The sequence below is a fragment of the Peromyscus eremicus genome, chromosome 18, assembly GCF_949786415.1.
Source record: "Peromyscus eremicus chromosome 18, PerEre_H2_v1, whole genome shotgun sequence".
In the NCBI taxonomy this organism is placed as follows: Eukaryota; Metazoa; Chordata; class Mammalia; order Rodentia; family Cricetidae; genus Peromyscus; species Peromyscus eremicus.
The window spans coordinates 38,030,960-38,043,668 of record NC_081434.1 but is presented as its reverse complement, the minus strand read 5'-3'; the positions used below and the strand labels follow the sequence as shown (position 1 = coordinate 38,043,668).

General features: G+C 39.7%; 1 protein-coding gene across 1 annotated transcript in view; it reads left to right on the top strand.

Moving 5' to 3' along the window:
* Positions 1-12,709, top strand: part of Slc5a8 (solute carrier family 5 member 8) — a 53,211-nt gene that overhangs the window by 36,239 nt on the left and 4,263 nt on the right. The window contains exons 10-13 of the mRNA XM_059245643.1: positions 974-1,041; positions 7,724-7,810; positions 8,674-8,879; positions 11,393-11,496. Coding sequence (XP_059101626.1) covers positions 974-1,041; positions 7,724-7,810; positions 8,674-8,879; positions 11,393-11,496 — 465 coding nt within the window. The remainder of the gene's footprint in view (positions 1-973; positions 1,042-7,723; positions 7,811-8,673; positions 8,880-11,392; positions 11,497-12,709) is intronic.

The window sequence follows — 12,709 nt, the reverse complement described above, 5'->3', positions numbered from 1 at the left end:
GCTAATTTTATGATAAGGAATAGCTCATCTCTTCTTCTTCTTCTTCTTTTTTTTAATATTGAGCATGGAAAACTATATTGGTGGATTGCTGTTAATTTTTTTTTCCAAATGGGTTTTTTTTTTTTAAACAAAATGCTTTAGGAGATAGTTTTTCTTAATTTTAAAAGCAGTACATTTTTCTGAAGGGAAAGGAGGAGAAGTAGATCTGGGGGAGAGGGAAGGTGGGGGCTTGAAAGAGTGGAGGGAGGGGAAACTAGGATTGGGATGTAATGTACGAGAGAACGATGATGATGATGATGATGATGATGATAATGAAATTATTAAAGAAAATGAAGGTGAAAAGAAAAAAAAAAACTCTACCATTTACCAGCCAGGGGTGTGTTGAGAACTTCTGTAAAGCAGTTTGGAGAAGGGAATGTGGAATATGATATAGATTAAAGTGACCTTTCTGTGCTAGTTTAACTGGGAAGACGTGGGTATTGCTGCCAGAGATTATGAGAGGGCTAAGGCACCCAAACCACGGTTGGTGTGGGTTACCGGTTCCCAGAACAAAGGAACACTGAGAGTCAGAAGGCTCTGATTCTGGTGTTTACTCTCCCTTTCCTCCTTAACATTGTCCCAAGCCAAGTCCTGCACCTCCCTTTATAGACAAATGTTTGTGGGGGATTAAATGAATAACACAATGGTGCTAAGTTTTAAAACCCCTGTAGTTAATTCCAGGGATTCTTTTCTTATATAATCTACTGTTGTGACTAATCCCCAGGCACAGTATAAGGGCTTTGTTTGTATTCTTTGCACCCTGTTGGTCTTATAGAAAAATGCCTCTTTGCCTTTGTCTTGCTGACTTTAATGTGTGGGCTGTTCTCACCTCAATGGTATTATTCACTTGGCTCAAAGGTGTGGCACTCATTTTATGGAGGACTGTAATCCTCTAGGTCTACACTGGTACACTGTCTTTTATGTTGTCATGTAGGTGTGCTGTATGGAGCATTGTGTATCGGAATGGCTGCTCTGGCATCACTGATGGGAGCCTTGTTACAGGTAAGAGCTGAGTCTGAAGACTGGTGTCATAACCGTTAAATTATTAGTGTAAATGTTCATGACACCACCTTCACACTTTATATATTTATCTACCCTTGGCACAAAGATGACTGATTATTTTTACATTTTAAAAAAGTATATCTTTCTTCTTTTACGTATGTATGTGTGTGTATGCCTGCTTGTCTGCATGTGTACCATGTGTGGGCAGGTACCCACAGAGGCCAAAGGGCCCCAGAAGCCCTGGAGCTTGTGTTAGACCCAGTTTTGTTGGCTCTCTGATGTGGGTGTTGGCTACTGAAACTGGATCCTCTGTAAGGTAGTAAGCAACTCTCAACTGCTGAGCCATCGCTCTGGACCCTTATTTTTAATATTTGAAAAATATAGTTTCAGATAATTATAGATTTATATGAAATTAAAACAATGCAGAGGTATCTATATCTATATCTCCATAGCAATGCCTTACAGAAACATCTGGCAGTGGTAGCATCTTGACAGGATGCTGTTATAGACAGGATATTGGTGTTGAAACAGTGAAGATGCAGAATGATTTGATCCCCACCAATACTCCCTCCTCTTGCTACCTTTCACAGCCTTGCCTACCTCTCTCAGTCCTCACTCCCTGCACCCATCCCCGGCCTCTGAAAACCTCAAATCTATTCTCCATTCTTGTCATTTTTTTTTTTTTTGTGTTAAGAATGTTACATAAAGAGAGTCAGTGGGGTGGCTCAGGTTGCTAAGCCTGGTGACTGAGTTTGTTCCCCCAAATGGTGGGAGGAGAGAACTACCTCCTGGAAGCTTTCCTCAGATTTCCACACAGGCACTGTCACACACACACACACACACACACACACACACACACACACACACACACGAAATAAAAATGCAATAACTTTTTTAAAGTACTGTTATATAAAGGTGTTAGGGAAGTGGTTCCGTAGGCAGTGTGCTGGCTGTGAAAACGTGAGGACTTGAGTTTAGGTCCCTAGCACCCACATAGAAAAGCTAGATGTGCCTGTCACCGAGACGTGGGGAGGTGGATCCAGGAGACTTGCCAGACACCTACTCAAGCTGGATTGTGAGCTCCAGATTCAGTGAGAGACCCTGTCTCAAAAACACGGGGAAGACCAACTGAAAAAGACATCCGATGTTGACTTCTGGCCTCCAGACACACCCTCACATGCATGTGTGCACCTGCACACACATGCATGCAGAAGAATGTTCTGTAAATGAGATCTATATAGATGTAATTCTGAACGGTTTTATTAAATAAGAAACACAGAGCCAAATGCCCCAGAGTTTAAAAGCCCCAGAGATCAGAAAGCAGTAGCTAAGAGCTGAGACCAAGACCGCCTTCTTACCCCTCGCTGCCGTCCTTCCCCTGAGAAAGAGACCTACTTCCTGTGTGTCTGTCTTTTTATTGACTTTCTGTTCTGCCTTCTCATTGGTTGTAAACCCAACCACATGACCTCCTCGTCACTGCCTGTCTGTACAGACCTCCAGGTCTTCTATGGTTGGTATTGAGATTAAAGGCATGTGTCTCCATGCTGGATGTATCCTTGAACACACAGAGATCTGCCTGTCATGTGATCGGGATTAAGGGTGTGTGCTACCACTGCCAGAATTCTGCTAGATGGCTTGCTATTAGCTCTGACCCCCCAGGCAACTTTATTTATTAACATTCAAATAAAATCACGTTTCAGCACAAATCAAATATCACCATAGATCCATTAGTAAGAAACCTTTTAAGTCTTCTTGGTTCTGGCTGTCAAGAGTGAATTTTGACTGGAACCTGACCTTTTTCATTATGAGGTGAAATTTTGGACGTCACCCTTTCTGTTCCAGCAGCTTCCCCTGACACAGTGTCAGGAGGGCCAGTGGCTTTGCCACCACTCTGAGTTTAAAGTCCAGTGAACACCTGAGTCATGTAGGGTGTAGATATGTAGTATGCTATGAGACATATAACAGCAATAAGGTTAGTGACAGCTGTAGACTCACTCAAGTGTCTTGCAAGGTTGAGCCCGTGTGTCAGTTGTACTATAATGCAGCCCAATCCTAGGGATTTCCAATCATGGCCCTCAGGACTTCCGGGAGACAAAGCCATTTCAACACACATGTAAAATCTTCTAAACCTTAGAACGAAGTTGCCCTTGCCAGGGGATCTTCAACTCCCTTTATGGGAGAAATGGCGGGTAGCTGACCCAGCTGAGTGTAGGTACAGAAAAAGGGGGACACCACCCCAAATTCCGAGGCTGGTGTCTGGATGGAGACTCTTCTATTCAGTTGGTCGTCTGTCCCTGATTGTATCTGGCTCATGACACTGGCTGGCGCCTCCTAGCAATCACATACAGTACTACCAGGACAAACAGCTGGGGGCACAGCTACTACTCATCTTTGCTCTAAATAAAACAGAAAGTGAGAGGTTGTCCCCAGGGAAGTTAGTTACTAAGACCACACCAAGTCCTCAGATATGAAGACTGAAAATTGGATAGCATAAGTAAGTGAGCAAGAGAATCTTGCCATTCATTTAATTTCTTTTCAGTTTTAAAGAAAGACTTCAATTTGTTAGTGAAGAATAAACAGAGTAAAAATTATTTTCTGGTCCATTTTTTAAAGGAAGTATATTTTTTTCTTTAAAATTTTTTTCAACAGAAAAACTTTTACTCAGTTTGTTCTTTGACAATTTCATTCACAAATAATATATATTCTGATTATTGTAGCCTTGAATCTCTGTTACTATTCCCTCCTCCTTACAAGTCTCCCCTCTCACATTCATGACTTTTTGTTATTTTGGGTTGTCTTTTTTTTTTTTTTTTTTTTTGGTTGTTGTTGTTGTGATATTTTTGAGACTAAGTTGAACTGGAATTCTGTGTGTGACCAAGGGTTTGGAATTCTGTGCTGGAACCAGGTGGGCTCCTCAGTGAAGACATCTGTGGGCTCCACAATTCAAGACCATGGCTGCGCCTCCTCGTAAACCCATCAGTAACTGGTTCCCAGTAGGAAGGGTTAGGGGCTCATAAGCTTGTCTCAGATCTTTGACTGTTGACAGGCCCATTGACTCCCACTTAGTTTACGTTCCCACCAGGTTGTTCTGAGAATGCCAAAGTTATCCATCCACAGAAATTTGTTTGAGATTTGACAGACTTCCAAGTTCAGGTAACTTGTTAACTACTGATCCTCTTCAGATTCAAGAGGTCAAACATGAACCTTATCGTGGCTACAAGATAAATGATAGCCATAGGCCCATCCAAGTGACTGTGGGTCATATAGTGCTATAATATAACCCAATCCTGGGAATTCCAGCCTTCTCCCAGGGGTTTCCAGGAACCAGGTCATCTTAGCAGATATAACTTTTAGAAACTATAACTAAATTTACTTTTATCAAACAAACTTTCTTTAGGAAAAAAAAATTAGCAAGTATCCTGGACTGAATACAGGTATAAAAAACATAGAAGGATTGTCTAAAGTTTGAGGATGATCCCTTGATAGAGATTCTTAGGATCAGCTGACCAGTGACACTGACATCCATCTGCTCTCTATCTTTTAAGAGGGCAGCCAGAATGAACAATGTATAGAGAGTGTCTTTTTTGCACAATGAACTGGGAGAGAAGATTTTTGCTTTGTTTTTGAGGGCGCTGGTTAGTTTCGACACCCGACATCCCCAAACATGCAAAGTGACTTTCTGCTGATACCGTAGTAGAGGTAGCTGCCTTACTTCCGTGCCTTGGTAACAGCTGTTGTCTACAAGATCTCCTATGTTACCGCCCAGTGTGGGGAGCCTTGGTGCAGGTGGCAGTGTCCAGTCTCAGTCCCTCATTGACCTTTGCTGGTATAGGTGTGTGAACGTGCTCTCCGCATTATCTGCACTATGGCTGGTGGCTCCTATTGTGACTGGCTTTTGTTTCTTCATCACCTCTGGACTATACGGAGAAATCTTCTGGCAAAACCATCCTAACTTCAAGCCTAACCCCTAACTCCTTGCTGTATCACTAACTAGGTCTTCTTTTCTGTTTTTTTTGTTTTGTTTTGTTTTGTTTTCTTTCTTTCTTTCTTTCTTTCTTTCTTTCTTTCTTTCTTTCTTTCTTTCTTTCTTTCTTTCTTTCTTTCTGTCTCTCTCTCTCTCTCTCTCTCTCTCTCTCTCTCTTTCTTTCTTTCTCTCTCTTTTCTCTCTCTTGTTTTCAACCATTTTGTTTTTATTTTTCAAGACAAGGTTTCTCTGTGTAGCCCTAGCTGTCCTGGAACACCCTTTGTAGAAAAGATTGGCCTTGCACTCACTGAGATCTGCCTGCCTCTGTCTCCCAAGTGCTGGGATTAAAGGTGTGTGCCACCACGCCTAGCCAAGGTCTTTCTTTCTAATAGAACGTTTTCTGAGGCATCTTCCTTATTTCTATAAGCCTGCTCCCAGATCACGTTGTTGTAAATGGCTTCATGGCCATGTGTTATCTTCACACTTAACTGTGAAGTCTAGCTCACATCCTATGACTCTGCTGAGATCAGACCCCCTATCATAACCCTTAGCCCACATCCTTCTCACACACCAGTTCTCTTTCACAGTGTCCACACATTCTCCACTTCACAGTGTAGACTTTTGAAAGAATTCATTTGAATCAACAGTTCAATATGTATCTTCTAACATTTCCTTGGTGTATTCTCTGATTCATTCTTTCTGTTGTGTTTGGTCTCTTGGTGGACAAGTCACCATGTTTCCACTCTTTAATGGTTCTTTTTACATTTTAATTGCCATATAAAACTGCATATTTATGGTGCACAATATCATGCTTTAGTACATGTGTGTATTTTACTACATTCAAATGTGATTAGATATGTGTATCTCAGGCCAGGTAGTAGTGGCACATGCCTTTAATCTCAGCACTCGGGAGGCAGAGCCAGGCAAATCTTTGTGAGTTCGAGGTCAGCCTGGACTACAAAGCAAGATCCAGGACAGCCACCAAAACTACACAGAGAAACCCTGTCTCAAAACAAAACAAAACAAAACAAAACAATATCTATCTATCTATCTATCTATCTATCTATCTATCTATCTATCTATCTACTCAAATATTTATCATTTTGTAGTGATGAAAACATTCAAAATCATTTCTCCAAGATTTTTTGAGACATGTAATCCATTATCACTCTCCATCATCACACTACTGAGCACTAGCCCATCAGAGTGTATTTCCCTTATAAAATTATAACTTAGTACCCATCAACCAACCACTAGCTTTTATCCTGCCCAGTCTTCAAAATTAGACGTCATGTTATTGAAATTACTAGGTTATGAGAGCATACATCTTCTTGGAGCATTGTCTGCATTTCCTTATGTTTCATATTGCAAATCCTTTTCAGTCTCATGGCTTTAGTATCTCCACGATCAAAGAAAAGTTTCAGTTATCCAAATAGATTTTAAATCTTTCTCTACATTGGATCAATGATTTTAAATCCAATTTTCAATCTAATTACATCCTTATCAGATCAGATCAGGGATGCTCATGAATTCTATCCTTATCTCTGGGCATTTTGCAGTTCTTATTCAGTCTTGTTCAGAGGAATATTTTGAGATCACCAAAGCATAGGAGGGTGTGGTGATTCATCAGGACAAAGCTGAGAAGGGATGTCTTGATTTATGCCCTCACAGGGATGCTCCAATGGTTTCACGACTCTTTGTCTTCTTTACATTGCGATGCCTTGTGTGTGTGTGTGTGTGTGTGTGTGTGTGTGTGTGTGTGTGTGTGTGTGTGTATACATGTGTTGGGGAGTGGTTCTCATGCATGTATGTGTATAAACCAGAAGCTGGTGTTGGATATCTTCCTCAATTGCTCCCCACCTTATTTTTTGAGACAGGATTTCTCACTGAACCTGGGATTTACTAATTCAGCCAGACTGGCTGACCAGCAAGCCCCATCAACCCTCCTGTCTCTTTCTCCTCAACACTGGGATTAAAGGCATGTAATGCCACATCTAGGTTTTACTTGTGCATCAAACTCAGGTGCTTGTGAAGCACTTTATAGACTGAGCTGTCTTCCCAGACCCTTTGGTAGTCTTTAAAAATATTTTTTAGTTGTGTATATGTGTGTGTCTGGGTGAATATGTAGATGTGAGTGTAGGTGCCTATGGAGGCTACAAAAGGGCATCTGATCCCTTTGAGCTGGAGTTGTAGGCAGCTGTGAGCTACCTGATGTAGGTGCTGGGAACTGAATTCAGGTCTTCTGCAAGAAAGGTAGGCACTCTTAACCACTAAGCCATCTCTCTAGCTCTTTGTTGCCTATTTGAGGGTACCTGAAGGGACAGACAAGCCAATTGTGGTGGTGCATACTTTTAATCTCAACACTTGGGAGGTAGAAGCAGGAGGATCCCTGTGAGTTCAAGACCAGCCTTGCCTATATAGTAAGTTCTAGGACAGCCAGGGCTACAAGGTGAGATGGCACTGTCTCAAAACAAACAAACAGACAAACAAACAAACAGACAAAAAAAACCCAAAGGAACAGAAAACGCTGAAGACAGAGAAACAGAAGTTTCCAGGTGTTAATGATTTTTGCCAGTGATAAGACTACCATGAATAAAAATTAGGACTTTTTTTTTCTGGAGGAGACTGAATACTTTAATACCTACCCTGATGAAATTGCCTGAAATATTTGTGCTTGGATTTGAGAATACTGATTGTGATTTTGTGTTATTTTTGTAGGCAGCACTCAGCATATTTGGCATGGTTGGTGGACCACTTCTGGGCCTGTTTTCTTTGGGCATCTTAGTCCCCTTTGCCAATTCAATTGTAAGTAGAACTAATGGACAAATCTAAAGGTTACTTTTCCAACTACATCTTTCTTCTCAGCTGTAAAGACATGGTTGCTTTGAGACCTGTCATTAGTTACTTGTCTTGGTGACTGAAATTACTCATTTTGACTTTGATAAAGTATATGGGGGAAGAGCTATGCATTGAGGTCTTGTATATAGGAAGCTAAATGGAAACTGTCGGAACCATGCAGTGCAATTTAAATGCTCATAATGTAAATAGACCAACATCTTTTACACATTTAAATTCTTGCCCTTCTTAAAATCAAATGTCTAGGCTGTAAAGAAGGAGGTCAACAGCCTTAGATTTAAAGACTGCATGTAGTCGGAGCACAGCAAAGAGTAGTAAGTTGATCTTTATCACCATGACTACAAAGTTTGTTCTTTTGGTGTTTCAAGCCAGAGCTCCTGTTCATTATTCTAGCCCTGAGGGGTGAATATAATTGGAATATTTTTCAGAAAGAGGTGATATCTCTGTTATTATATCTAAACATGTCTATGTCTGGAAATACAAAATTGTGTTTGGAATAAATGGAATCCAAATGACTTCTCTGAAAACCAACAGGAAGTCCATTTCTTCTATAGCTGAAGATCTAGAATGTACATAAGTGATGTCAGACATTTATATCATAACATTGGTTAGGTAAAGAGGGAATGAGGTTAGTGAGTCTCTACGACTCTGGGCAGAGAGACCAGAGATCTATGACAACCTTTGTAAGAGATACTGGAAGGGAGGAGAGTCAGGTAGGGGGCTTTGACCATTGTGAAACTGGCTTTCTCATGTTAAATCTACCTCAAAGCGAATGACATTATTTTTCTTTGAAAAGCACTCTTGTTTTTCAGGGAGCGCTCGCTGGTCTGTTGGCTGGATTTGCCATTTCTTTATGGGTAGGAATTGGAGCTCAGCTTTATCCTCCACTTCCTGAGAGAACCTTACCATTATCCCTTGAAACCCACGGCTGTAACATCACACACAATGGGTCAGCCTGGATATCAACCACAGAAATGCCGTTTTCTACTAGTGCTTTCCAAATCCACAACGTGGAGAGGTATTAAGTTTCATGTTATGTCGTGATGTTGTGTGTGACAAGTAGGGGACTCCAGTTGTTTTGTTTTTGTTTGTTTGTTTTTGTCTTCTTATAACACTGCTTTTTCCTACTCTGAAGTGGGTAGACCTCTGTGACTTTCCTGTTGTGTTATCTTATAGTATTTTCACACTATCAGGACAACAAGTGACATAGCTGGAGACTCAGTGAGACATCCTGTAGTTGCCTAGACAGGCTTCCAAGCCTTCCAGATTGAGTTTGCATTCTTTCAATTTCCTAATGGTTGATTAGCATTTCTTGATGATTTCAGTTTTAATTCTCTTATGAGTGATGAAGCTGACCACCCTTTAATACCTTTATTGGGCATTCAGATATCTCCTTTTGTCACTTGCCTTTTGAGAACTGTTCCAATATTTAACAGATTCTGACTTTTTCTTTCTTATTTATTTAGGAGTTGGTGATATATTCTTTATTCAAAATATGTTTTGAAGATATTTTTTCATTAATCAATAGGTTTAATTTTCACTTTTTGCTAAGTTTACTTTTTTGTAAGAATTTACTACTTATCTTTGCCTATATCATTAGTTCTTTGTGGTCTTGTTGAAGAAATCATTACCTACTTTGAGGTCATAAAAATGTTCTTCTAAATTATTTATTTGTTCTTTGTTTGCTTGGTTTTTCAAGATAGAGTTCTTTGTGCAGCCCTGGCTGTCCTGGAACTCTCTCTGTAGACCAGGCTGGCCTTGAACTCAGACATCCACCTGCCTCTGCCTCCGGAGAGCTGAGATTAAAGATGTGCATCATCATGTCTGGCTATTTCTCTAATTTTTAAATTAAAAGTTTTATTGTTAACTATTTACATTTATAAAATGTGATCCATTTGAGGCTGACATGAATGATGTGATCAAGATTAATTTTTCCCTCATGTAGAATTTCAATAAATCAAGCACCTTTTATTGTTGTCCATCAAGATTTGCTGGTGAGGAAACTAATGTAAATCAAATGGCAGTTTCCTGTGGGGGGTGGAGGTGGTCAGTATTCTGCTCTATGTTTTCTGTCTTTGCTCAACATCACACTATCTCAATTTCATTAGTTCATCTCATCTTGCTTCTGAAATTCTCATTTCCTTGAGCTTTCTGTTGCCAACTTGTTTCCACATTTTGTTATTAGCAGGGTGATGAATCTTAATTAAGCTGCTTTATTGAAGCTGAAAGTGACATCCTTGAGTGATGTCATATCTTCCCAATGGTCTTCTCTGATCACACATTGCAGTGTAGGCCTCCCCTCTCTACCCAGTTCACTACATATGGCATTGCTCCATCTTTTTTAAGGACTATCCATCATTTGCTTACTGCATACTGTGTATTATTTTTCTCTTTCATTGGATATAAAATTTTTGTGTGGACAGCAATCTTATCTACCTTACTTATGGCTGACTTCAATGATAAGAATCATATTGGGACCATAATGAAGAGTGGAATGAATAAACACTGACACTTAATATTTTTGTGCATGTCAGTCAGCTTTGTGTTACAAAATACCAACTTGATAAAAGAAAATGACATCTGACTCATGGGGTCAGGGAGTTCTGGCCATGACGGTCTAACACTCATACTTTTGAGTCTTGGTGGTACAGTAGGTCATGGTGACAGCCTGCAGTGGAGGAGATTGTTTCCCGTCATGGAACTGGAGGCCAGAGAGAAGGGGGAGGGGCTGGGTACCCAAATATCCCCTTTGAGGGATTCCTGCAATGGCCTACCTTCTTCCTACTAGGCTTTATCTCCTAAAAGTTTACTATATCCAATAGCTGGGGATGAAGACCAAGCCATCAATGCATGAGCCTTAAGGGGACACTTTTTCAAACTCTATCAGTTTGCCAACCTAAGAGGCAAGCGAGACATGCTGGGTGTGAGACCAAGGTTTATTTGTGCTAAAGCAAAGATAAGACCTCAGAAAATCACACAAACTTAGAATAAGTCCCCCTAAAATGGCATTTGAGGGGTCAGGGATTTAAATAGATTACGAAAAGAAAGTAAGAGTTAATGGAAAATTGTTGCAGTTGCATTGGTCACCGGTCTACAGGGTCAGGAATAGCATAGGTTGTTGATTTGATTACTCATTATTTATGTATTTCAGGTAAGAATTATAAAAAAATAAATAAATAAGGATTTTGATGGGGCTATGTGCTACCCTTGTGTTGTTGGGGAGTCCCCAGAAACCTGCCTATGCCAGACTGTAGTGCCCTAGGTGACTGTTGCTTCATACTTTATGATTCTTCTGCGCCAAAGAATTATAGTTCCTTATTCTTACAATATTTAAAGTCCTTTCTCATGTGCATGGTCAAAGTGAAGCCATATTTCAAATTTCTGATTTAATAATTAGAGATGAGACCAGTTAATTATGACATTAAAAGTGGCTAAAAACTGCGTTTTTACTTTCAGGATCATGGGTACACATACTTGTTGTTAGGAACATGTTGAATTACTATAGTTACATATATTTTTGGTATCTTTCAGGACTCTGCTGATGGACAATTGGTATTCAGTATCATATCTGTACTTCAGTACTATTGGAACATTGGTAACATTGTTAGTGGGTATACTTGTCAGTTTATCAACAGGTAATTAACCTTTTTTCTGTTCACTTCTAGAAATACAAGCATTTCCTATGTATAATTTATAGCTCTTTATGGCACTTTACTAAGATCCTATTAGTGACTTAAATTAATTTTTAAAATTTTACCCATGGAGTATTTGAGAGCCTAAACTTAAGGCAGAAGAATTTAACCCATCACTATTATAATATTGGTTCTACCATTTAATAGATACCTGGATTCAGGCAAGGTACGTAACCACTCTACACAGAGCCTTATCATTGTTATGTGTAAAATGAGGATGATGAAGACATAGATAAAACCAAATCATACATAGTTACTTGTTACACAGTTACATAGTTACTTGTTACAATGAGAGAGCTGTATGCATATCTTGACATCTTTATGCCAGGATGTTTCAATTGTCCAATACAGATTCTTTGTAAATTTCAAAAGTGTACACACATGTAATGGATAATAACTATAATATTTATGTGTGAACATAGTAGAAAGCCTTGGGAAGTGTTCATAAAGATTAAACAAAGTTTTAATAACCAGTTGACAATGCACAGAGTGTAAACTTATCTGGAATGGAGGTTTTATCCTGAGATTTCATTTTGTTCTCATTGTGGGTATTGTCTTGGCCCCCTTCCTGTGTTTTTATATCCCACAATTTCTCACTTACATTTGTGCCTAAGTTTATTTTTAAATCAGTTGATATTTTTATATGTATGAGTGTTTTACTTGCGTACATGTAATTGCACTGTGTGTTTGCTTGGTGCCTGCAGAGGCCAGAAGAAGGTGCCATATCTTTCCTTACTTCTGAGCACCATGTGGGTGCTGGAAACCAAATCTAGGTCCTTTGCAATAGCAGTCAGCGCTCTTAACTGTGGAACCAGCTCTCCTACCCATATGTTTATCCCTTTAATTGAGTGCATCCGTCTTATATAGCACATTCTTGGAAAGGACAGAGAGGAAAAGAGGTTTTGGAAAATTCACATGTATAAAAAATTACTGTGCTTAACTGCTAATTTGAGTATAAGTTCCATTCCAAAAAATCTTAATTTCTCCTCTCATTTTGCTGGTTTTGAATGTCAATGCCAGGCTACGTGCTAACCTTTCCAAAGGTACATTTTCAGTGACTACCTTGCCCTATGACCCTTTGACTCTGAAGTCTCATATCCATCCATCCTGGGCATTTCCTTAGGCTATCCTTTTGTAATTTCTTTCTATTTTCTGT